The sequence below is a fragment of the Canis lupus genome, chromosome 20, assembly GCF_003254725.2.
Source record: "Canis lupus dingo isolate Sandy chromosome 20, ASM325472v2, whole genome shotgun sequence".
In the NCBI taxonomy this organism is placed as follows: domain Eukaryota; kingdom Metazoa; phylum Chordata; class Mammalia; order Carnivora; family Canidae; genus Canis; species Canis lupus.
The window spans coordinates 9,458,420-9,469,121 of NC_064262.1; the positions used below are offsets into that span (position 1 = coordinate 9,458,420).

Here is a 10,702-nt window from a genome sequence, read left to right on the forward strand (position 1 = left end):
AGATCTTTGCCTGATTCCCCTGGGCCAGTGAGTTTCCTGCAGTAGTTGAAAGCTCTTACTCATAGGAAAAAACAGTCCCAAGAGGAGGTAGGGGTTTCTACCTGACCCTGTCACCTCCATTTATCAGCTTTATCCTGTGCCAACAAAATGGACTCTCCCCAGTCTCCCACCTTGTTCCCAGTCTTTCTCATGAGCACTTGATAGAGGCTCCTGGAAGAGGTTGCCAGTGCATGTGGACTCTCCTTATGTCAGGGGCCTTCAGAACTAGCCCATAGTTCAGAATTCATTAAAATGTTAGCTCATTAAAAAAAAAAAAAAGTTAGGTCATGTCCTCTTACCTGGTTGTACAACAGCCACCTTTCTCCAGTTCTGTGTCAAAAGTGAGAGAATTTGTGTGGCCCACCTCTCTTTGGTGGGGTTTTTCTTTCTTTGGAATTTTGTTTTCTTGGTTGCCTTACAACATCAGCTCTCAGATAGGATCAAGAAAAAATTGATCTTGTTAGACTCTGACTTTGTCTTAGGATAGGAGCACTTTTTTTGGCGGGGGTAGGAGGGCACTTTTCTTCCTGTTACATGAAATACAAAGCTATTCTAGATTTTGATTTGGAAGAAAGGGGTTCAATACCTGCTTCTGTCACTTATGGCCTGTAATCTCCACTCAGTCACTGTTTTCTGAGTTATAAAATATGTATACGAATAACAGTAATAATTATTATAGATTTACCAGAGTAGAAAACTGGAGGTTTAAATGAAATTGTACGTGTGAAAGCACTTGTCAACTAGAAACTGCTGTAGAATAATCATGAACATTATGTTCTGAAATGCTGTTTCCTTTTTTCTGTTTTCAGAAATGATCTTGATCTTCAAGATGCAGAAATGAGTCCAGTACAAAATCGTCGTACGAGGTCGTCTGAGAATGCTGAGATTGAGCCGAGCAATAAGAGGAATAGGAATTAGTGAGGGCTGTGCTGACTTTTCTACTCTGGTGATTGGAGTGTGGTACTTTGGGTTGCTACACAGACTTCATAAATGCCCAAGTGAAGGTGTTGACTTCTCAATTTGATGGTTTTGCTGATTTTCATTATTTTCGCCTTTCCTGGGAAAAAAAGTTATAAAACATCCTCACTTGGTCAATTAAACCCTGTCTCTAAAACATCTCTCTCTAAAAATATTGACATCCCCAAGTCTGCCAGCTTTGCAGGGTATACAGACATTTTGGCACAGAGTTTTATAATGGTTTTGTTTCTAAATTTCAGGATATCCTTAAGGCATTCTCCTTTTCCATGGAGAAACTAACTTGAGAAGAGGATTCCTTTCAACCTCTCTGTCACAAAGAGCATCTGAGGAGTTAAGAGCTTTTGTATTTCTGCAAAGGCAATATGTCATAAATCACCTCTTTGGTGCATGTCAGCCCCTGATGCCTGGATGCCAGCATGCCTGTCACAGCATTTACATGATGGTCTGCCAAGTTTAATGTAGTCATTTGTCACTTGGAGTAGCATGTTGATATCGAAACTAAAAATCACAAACACTAACTTAGAAACAAACATTGGGTATATTCTTAGGAAATGGCACTTCAAAATATTAGTCTTTTTTTTTCACTTGGGTAAATCAGATCTTTAACACTGAATCTTAGCTATTAAACAGAATGTAATAAATGAATTTTGTAAATGAATAGACTATACCAATTTAAAATAATGTCCTGGAAAAGTGTCTTGTGAATAGTTGAGTACAAGCTACAAATCATTGGAAAGATTTGGTCAGAAATCTTTGGACAGTGCAAACTCCACCAGTTCCCAGTTTGTCCAGAGTTCCTAAAGCCTCTCTTCAGCATCTCAGAGCCAGCCCTCTCCACCCCTGCCCCCACATCACTCCCAGCCCAAACACATCAGCTTTCAAATAACATGACAGCACACATACCAATGTTAAAACAATAAATTTATGAATGTGCCAGAGACTTTTGTGACTTCCCCTTTCCAAAGAATATCTCCATTGAATTTGGCTTTTTTGCTATGCTTTCAGGTTCCTGGATTATGTGTGGGGTCTCATTATGACTTCACCATTTTCACACTTAAATGGACATTTGTTTTCTTTTTGAGTTCCTTGAGCTTCAAATGGTTATGAAAGTAGTAATTATTACTTTAATTGCAGCTGTAAAAAAAAATCCAAACAAGTAAATATGAAAATCTAATTGGCTTTATTCAAGGATTTATGAATCGGGTAGCATCCCATTTACAAGTAGAAATGAACACCAAGTTGCTGTACAAAACAGGTGGTTTTTAATGGCAGAAACTGTGGAAAGAAGGAAGGAAGTCATTAGCAAAAGAAAAAAGGATTGCTGTAGGCAAGGTCACCTTTTGGGGGAAGGGTAGGTCTGTCATGCAGATGACCTCATTAATATTGATCAGGAAATTCCAGATTGACTGGTTAAAGTCATTCCTGTAATGCAATAAGTTTTGGTTGCTGTTGTGGGGGCAAGTGGCTCCATTTTGGGTCAGTTATTTCTTTTCCTTTTTCTTTTTTTTAAACACAGCAAAAGGAGTTTGCAAGAGAGTAGTGTCAGGTTTAATCCGATTGGTAGTGAAATGAAATAGGCCAGGCAAAAGCTGGTCGAGGCAAGCTTTTAATGGGACATGCCCTCAGGTTCCGAGGCCCACAGGAGGTAAAGAGTGGGCCCGGAAGTTGTGCCTAGGGGAGTACAAGCAGGCTTTTTAAGGGGGAGCGGTAAGGGGTTGTGAGTCTGTAAGGTGACAGGTATTAGGGCAATGTTACTGGTGGAATGAGTTTGGGGCCATAACTGCTTATGCCCTTATATGGGGTCTGGGTAAGGTATGGCTCAGGTTTCCTACATAGGTCCTGTCTCCCCCTGATGACACGTCCTTGGGCGGTCTGCTGGTGATGGGAAAAAAAGTTCTGAGGTGGGGGTAACAAGATGGAGCGTCTGCTGCCATTTTGTTGATGCCTCCCGATCCCCCTTGATCCTGCTGGCCTAACAAGTAGTGAGACCCATGATAGGGAACCAGGCAAGTGATTTTGTTCAGAAAATATTTGATTATTTTCTTAGGTAGCAGTCATTGGGCTGAGTGATGTAGGAAGGACATTAGGGTTCAGAGCCATTGGCCAAAAAAATTCTTAAGATATCTTGGGCACAAAAAGGTGGTTTTATTAAAGCATGGGGACAGGACCTGTGTGCAGAAAGAGCTGCACTGGATAATGAGGAGTGGCCCATTATATATTTTCAAGTTGAGGAGGAGGTTAGACATAGCTTAAGTCTCCTAGGTATTTTGACAACAAGATTTCCAGGACCTTGAGAGGGCTAGCTCTTGTTAGGAAAAGGTCATTTATTACTGTTTAGTAAAAACTCAGTCCTGAGACTCTCCAGATATATTGGTGGGTCATATCCTTGGAGGATGATTGCCACCATGCGTCTTAGAGGGGGGGATAGAGATAATGGAAGTCTCCAAAGAAAATTTTATATGTTTAGTAGATTTACAGGATCTTGGGGATTGGGCCAAGATTGCCTTTTGCCCTTAGGAAAGTGGCAGCTGAATTCCTAGAGGAATGTCACTCTGTCTGTGTTACGGACTTGTCAATGGCTATAGGTAGAAAGGAAATGTAATAATTTTTCTTCTGCCTTTGTTTCCCACATCACTGAGCCCTGGAAAAACAGAGATGACCAGAGGCCATCTGAAATGGTGGTTCTCAGAAGGGATGGTTCTCAGTAGGATGGGGAGGAAGATTTTGCCCCTAGGAGACATTTGGTAATGTATGGAGTCATTTTCGGGTGTCACAACTGTGGGGGTTGGGGGATTGCCACTGGTATGGATAGAGACCAAGGATGCTTCTGAACATACTATAGCACACAGGACAACCCTCAAGCAGTATTTGCTCAGGCCATGGTGCCGTGGTGTGAGGCTCAAACAAAATGCCATGGTGCAAGTCTTAAACAAAACATTTTTTTTTCTCTCCCAGTACTTAGCAGTCCAAAATGAAGTTGTCAGTAGGGTTCTGAGATCTCTCTCCATGGTTTGCAGATGGCCATCTTCTTGCTGTGCCCTTAGATTATCTTTCCTCTTTGCTTGCATATATTTGTGTTATAATCTCCTCTTTAAAAGGACAGCAATCATATTGGTCAAGGCCCATCCATAAGATTTCACTCTACCTTAATTATCACTTTAGGGCAGCCCCGGTGGCTCAGCGGTTTGTAGATCCGGGATCGAATCCCATGTCGGGCTTCCTTTATGGAGCCTGCTTCTCCCTCTGCCTGTGTCTCTGCCCCTCTCTGTCTCTATGAATGAATAAAATCTTTAAAAATCTTTTTTAAAAAATATTATCACTTTAAAAACCCTGTTTCCAAATGCATTCACATTCTGAGGTGCCAGGAGTTACAACTTCAATATATCAGTGGCAGGGTCAGGGAATACAACTTAGGCCATAACACCCCCCTAATTAAGAATTATCAGGTCCCCCCCCCCCAAAAAAAAGAATTATCAGGTCCATTAATATTGTCAGTGGTGCCAAGATTGAGAAACTCTAGTATAGAGGAGCCCTTAAGTCTACTTGAAAAATAATGCCTACAGGACGTTTACTAAGCTCTATTTGTAAGCACTTAGAAACATTTAACATTTATATATTGTAAGAAAGGGATTTTTTTTTTTTAAGATTTTATTTATTCATGAGAGACACAGAGAAGCAAAGACCTAGAGGGAGAAGCAGGCTCCTCACAGGGATCCCAGTGTGGGGCTCGATCCCCAGACCCGGGATCACGACCTGAGCCGAAGGCAGATGTTCAATCACTAAGCCACCCAGGCGTCTTGAAAGAAAGAGATTTCTATATCTATTTGAAAATGAGGAACATAGGATAAATGTCAAATCTAGGATAGAAACCAGTAAGTTTTTTATTCCAAAATTGATCTTTTTGTGAAAATACAAACCTCATCACTGGTTATTAATTCTTTTTGCCTCCTAACTCCCCTCTAGGGTATAACAGCTCCCATAAATATGTCATCCCACAATGGCAGTGATGCCTATGGTTTGGGGAGGGTGCAAGTAAGCTGCTGTGTAATCTAGAAACAGACCTCCAGGTTGATCTGATTTGTCAGGCCATGTTTTCATCTTCTAATCCCTTCTCTCTTCTTTATACCCCTCATTGAGAGTCACTGGTCTAGTTAAAAAGTAAATTCATACTCATATGACAGTGTGAGTAGTATAGCAAGGACAGTATACATTTAAGACTAACTCATGTGGTTGAAGAGATTCAGAGCAAGTCTCCCTAAAATGTGCCACTTTGGCATGTGATAATTAAGCTAAAGGCAATAGAGATTCTGCAGACCCAAGAGAAATTTTTTTGCCATTTTCTTAACTATCTGGAAGAATTTAAATGGGGGGGGGGTCTTTCCCAGATTTAGAGTTAATACCAGAGACAAAATTTTATACCAGAGACTCTCTCTGGTAAACATCTAATTACATGAGCCTGGGTGGCTCAGTGGTTGAGCACTTCCTGCATGGAGCCTGCTTCTGCAAGGCTTCCTGCATGGAGCCTGCTTCTCCCTCTGCCTATGTCTCTGCCTCTCTGTGTGTGTGTGTCAAATAAATAAATAAATAAATAAATAAATAAATAAATAAATAAATCCTTAAAAAAAAAAAACCTCTAATTACATCTAAAACATCTACTCTTATTCTTCTGTGAATTGCCTTACCCCCTCTTTGAAGTCTCAGGCCTCTTCCCATTCCTTAGCTCAGGATGGCATATATACTCCCATTTTACCTTTCTGTCTTTGAACTTCTTGTGTATGTGGGGTTCTCATACATACAAAATTAAATTTGATTTTCTCCTGCTAATCTATCTGAACTTAATTGTTCCACCAGCGGGAAGAATCTTTGAAGGATAGAGGAAAAATTTTCCTTCCCAGCATGGTAAAGATTCATGTCAACAGGAGTAAACAAAATAAAGCTTTTGGAGATTTTTTTTTTTTTTTCTGGTTACCTTTGGCTCTATAGAATGAGAAGAAAGCAATTATCTAGATTACTACACTAATTGTTGCTGTGATTGAAGTCAAAATTTGATTCTTGAATTTTCTTAGAACTGGGGAAAAGGCAGAAACAGTAGATTACAAAATTCTTAGCACCTGCTTAAAGAAAATAGCACTTCTATTCAAGTGAGACATGGTTTTTCCTATTATGTGTTTAATTATAAAAGTAACTAATTATGAACATTAAGAGGAGAAAAGCCATCACAACCATTGAATTCATCATCATTTTGATAACCTTTATTTGGTTTTAATCATTGAATATATCAAATATCCTTCCTTAGCAGTAGCCACTTGAGGTTATAAACAAGACATACTGATACTGACATATCTATGTTACTGGCTTTATATCCCCACCTACACTTAGGCCTTATGGGGGCATTTCCCCATCCCTTTCCCCATATCTCCAGGTATCCCTGGCCTCAGACTACTGAAAATACAGGAACAAGTGCATGCCTCAGTATGTTGCTCTCCTGCCACATTCCTGCTGGTCACCTGTCCCCCTTGCCAGTGCTCTCTCACACTGCTGGTCCTGCCGGAGAATCCTGACTTGCCATGTCCTGACTTGCCATCTGCCAAGGCATCCCCTTGCCCCCTTCCTGTTGATTTCACTGATTCTTGGCCTTGCTGTGTTGTAAGTGGAAGCAATGAAAGTGTGCTCCCCTAATCTGACAGTGTGCTGTCTCCTCGAATCATTGTGTCCTTCATAAACATTTTGCAGTTTTTCCCTCTTTCCTTAACCCCTTTTCTTTCTCCTTTTCCCCTTTACCTTCTCTTTCTTCTTTCTCTCCCGTGCCTTTCCTTGACTCTCGTGACTACATGCCAGGTAGTAGTTCAGAACATACAACCTGCACTAATGGGACTTACAGACCAGATGGACATTAATTAAATAATTACACAGATTATCATTGTGAAAAGTGAAGTAAAGCGGAGATATATGGTCCTGTGAAAATACGTAATAGATTTTGGTTTTGCTCATAAGCTCTATAGGAGTTTAAAAATCAGTCAAAGAAGGTAATGTTAATCATAGTTCTGCTCTGTCCTCTGTGTCCTCATCCCCCAGGAAAATGCATGTATCTTCTGACTTTTTTGGCCTCAAATACAAAATATTAAAATGCTCATTGAAGTCAGCTTAGGGAAATAGTGCCTATGTGTCCACTAAATTCACAATTGTGTCAGACAAACTAGACAAGTCAGAATTGCGTATGAGCCAGCCAGGACTGACTCCACACTAGACATACCCACAATCCTTCTCTCACTTTGTCACAGAACACTTTGACAGTATATTATCAATACCCTGTAGTGATTATGTCATGAACCCATCTGCATCGTGTGCCACATTTGCAGTTTTCTTGGACATCGAAGTTACTGCCAATTTTTCCCAGTTACAAATAATAGAATTACTTCGGGTAGATTCCCAGAAATGTAATTGTTGAAACATTAACTCTTAACAAAATATATGGCAGTTTCTTTTTTTCTTTTCAAAATAGAGGACATTAGGATGTTAAATTCTAAAGGGATTTTGGTCTGTGCTTTAAAATAATGGTCATTAAGATATATATTGGAGCTGTTTATAGGAATTTCACAGTAAGTGCCAAAGCTTTCATACAGCTGCTACTTCTATTAGATCTCAAAGCCAAAGGATCCATAGTTGACGACTGACAGAAGACAGTTCTGTAGGGTTACAAGCAAGCGAAAACCCAAAAATGCTTTGGGCATTCTAATACTGTAGGATCTCTGAGGACGATGACTAGAGAACACTTTTACAGCATTTCACACCCAAGTTGGGTACATTTTCTGGCAAGATTCTAGGACTGTCATTTTTTTAGTGCTGGCCAGAGAAGGGTCCAAGCCGCTTTGGATGCCAACGTTGTCATACTCTTGTGAATGTTTTTACTTGAATGGGGGACCAAGTGGGCTCAGGAGCACCAGCAGGCAGAGGACTTTTTTTGGCCCAGTACTACAGCCTAGAAACTACAGGTTTCATAAGTGAAGCTCCAGACTTCCACATGGCATTATTCCCTCAATTCGGTTGTATAAGAACTGCATCACAATCTTGAAGGATTTTTATAATTTTTGCGTGTGCACTATTTAGAGCAGCCCTTATATGCTGAACAGCATGTCTGAGGTACAGAATGCACTTCTGGGTAACCTCACATTCACAGTTGAATGAAGCTGTTAATAGTTTGACTTCTGAAGAATATCTGCTAAAGACATTCTTATTTGGCAGCATTAATTTCTGAAACCATGAACTCTATATAATATGGAGCAATTTATATCGTATTTTCTAATCATGACATTGAGTTATCTAAATATGTTAAATGCTTGAAGGAGGAAGTGGGGCTAAGGTACAATATGTGACAGCAGATACTCTTATGTACCTTATCCCAGTTTTACAGCAGTACAGGCTTTATAGGGATGCATTTTGTGGAGATGTGTTTCAAGATTATGCAGTTTGCACTGTTACTGATTTCTGTCCAGAAGTGGGAAAGAGATGAATAAATGTTTCTTAAAAGTCTTACCCTGTTTGGGGCTGGTATTTTTCTTGCAAAGTAAAAGAATATAGTAGTGATGAATTGTGGGATAGTTGTGTTCCTCATGAGTGTTAAATGGAGAGACCCGGGCTACACTCTGTTAAATTTTGATAGGCCAACAGCACTTGCTAAAGGATGTTCTTTAGTAAGAAGGGACTAGAACCCAGAAGAGAAGAGTGAGATACAAAATCAGTCATGAGCAAAGAAATTGGTAATCACATTGGCAAAGCTAAATAAAGACAAACCAAAAGAAAATGAAAAACTTAATGGGACATGGTCAAAATGGGTAGAATGAGAGTATTAACCTAGTTATGTGGCATGTTGGAGAGGGAGGCCAGAATGTTAAAGATATTCTGAGTTCCTTCATACTGTTTGGGAGGCATTGACCTATTTTACATTGTAAGTCAAGGATCTCTCAAATTTTTAGGGGTAATTATTCATGAATAGAAACAAATGTATTTTTCAAATCCTACAATGGGATTAAGAAAAGTTGGATCAAACCACTACATGGTAGAGGTGCCTGGTGCCTCAGTCCATTAAGCATTGGCCTTAGCTCAGGTCATGATCTCAGGGTCCTGGGATGGCCCCACAGGGCGGGGGCAGGGCAGACTCCCTGCTCAGCGGGAGTCTCCCTCTCCCTCTTCCACCTGCCCCTCCCCCTCTGCTCATGCTCTGTCTCTGGCTTTCTCTCTCTGAAATAAACTCTTAAAAACCCACTACAAAGCAGAAAAGAAGTTATACAACTACAAATATGCATAGTGAAAACATAAGACAGTCCAATAAGCCCAAATATACCAATAATTACTGTATATAAATAACTGAACTTAGTAATAGCTAATACTTATTACACTGTGGGTAGTACTTGCCATGCACTGTTCTTAGGGCTTTGTCAATGTTCACTCAATCATTACAACAAAATTTAATAGATAGGGAAGCTGAGACAGGAGTCAAGACAGATTCCAAGGATATGCATGCGATGTGTGTGACAGAGATTATATTGCATCCTCAACTCCTCCATAAGCTTCAAATAAGCCCAAAATTCCTGGAGAAACTGGACTTGCCATGACTTAAAACTACCCTGGCTGTCCTGAGCTCTGTCCGCTCTCCCACTGTTTGCAGGGCTGTAGCCACCAGACCTTATAGTCACTCACGCCAACACCCTAGGCTTGCTCCTGCTTCAGGGACTTTACGCTGTCTCCTCAGTGTGGAAATATCTCCTGATCTTCACATGGCTGCCTGCTTCTCATCAGTAAAGACCTGCACAAATGTCACCTCATCAAAGCCTTCTTGGACCTCTCTCTAAAATATTGCCTCCTGAGCAACCCGGGTGGCTCAGTGGTTTAGCGCTGCCTTTGGCCCAGGACCTGATCCTGGAGACCTGGGATCGAGTCCCACATCAGGCTCCCTGCATGGAGCCTGCTTCTCCCTCTGCCTGTGTCTCTGCCTCTCTCTCTCTCTCTCTGTGTCTCTCATGAATAAATAAATAAAATCTTAAAAAAAATGAAATATTGCCTCCTGGGATGCCTGGATGGCTCAGTGGTTGAGTGTCTGCTTTAGGGATCAGGGTGTGATCCCAGGGGATCAAGTCCTGCATTGGGCTCCCTGTGGGGAGCCTGCTTCTCCCTCTGTCTATGTCTCTGCCTTTCTCTGTGTCTCTCATGAATAAATAAAAACTTTAAAAAATAAAATAAATATTCCCTCCTTCCTACAAGTCCCTTTCTGTGCCAGGCTTGGCTTTCTTCATCATATGTACTGTCTAACATTATTTATTTGCCTATTTGCTTATGATTTGTTTTCCCCTACCAGAACATGAGCTCTGTGGGAGGAGAGACTGTCATGTTCACTACTGTGCTGTGCCTAGAAGAGTGTCTGGTACATACTAGGTGTTTGAAACTGTCAACAAAAAATGAAGAGCTATTTTGTGGTTTGTCTTCTCTGGCTGGAACATGAGGCCCCTGAGCCCGGGAACTGTGTCTGAGTGGACCTTACCTCTGGACCCCCAGGGTTTGGGCAACATGGGAGCCCAATTGGTAAGCACTACAGAGGTGCTGAATGAGTCCTTGCTGAAGAGCAGAGAGGTATGGTTAACTGGGTCAGGGCCATTGCAGCCATTCCAATTTTCCTCAGCTCCTGTCTTCC

General features: G+C 41.0%; 1 protein-coding gene across 5 annotated transcripts in view; it reads left to right on the plus strand.

Annotated features, from left to right (window-relative positions):
• Positions 1-8,550, plus strand: part of RAD18 (RAD18 E3 ubiquitin protein ligase) — a 107,148-nt gene extending 98,598 nt beyond the window's left edge. For 4 of the 5 annotated variants that reach the window (XM_025450918.3, XM_025450941.3, XM_025450935.3 and 1 more), the window contains one exon: positions 849-8,550. In XM_025450918.3, coding sequence (XP_025306703.1) covers positions 849-957 — 109 coding nt within the window. In that variant the 3' untranslated portion in view covers positions 958-8,550. The remainder of the gene's footprint in view (positions 1-848) is intronic. The other variant, XM_025450920.3, reaches the window with a different exon arrangement.
• Positions 8,551-10,702: the final 2,152 nt, after the last annotated feature.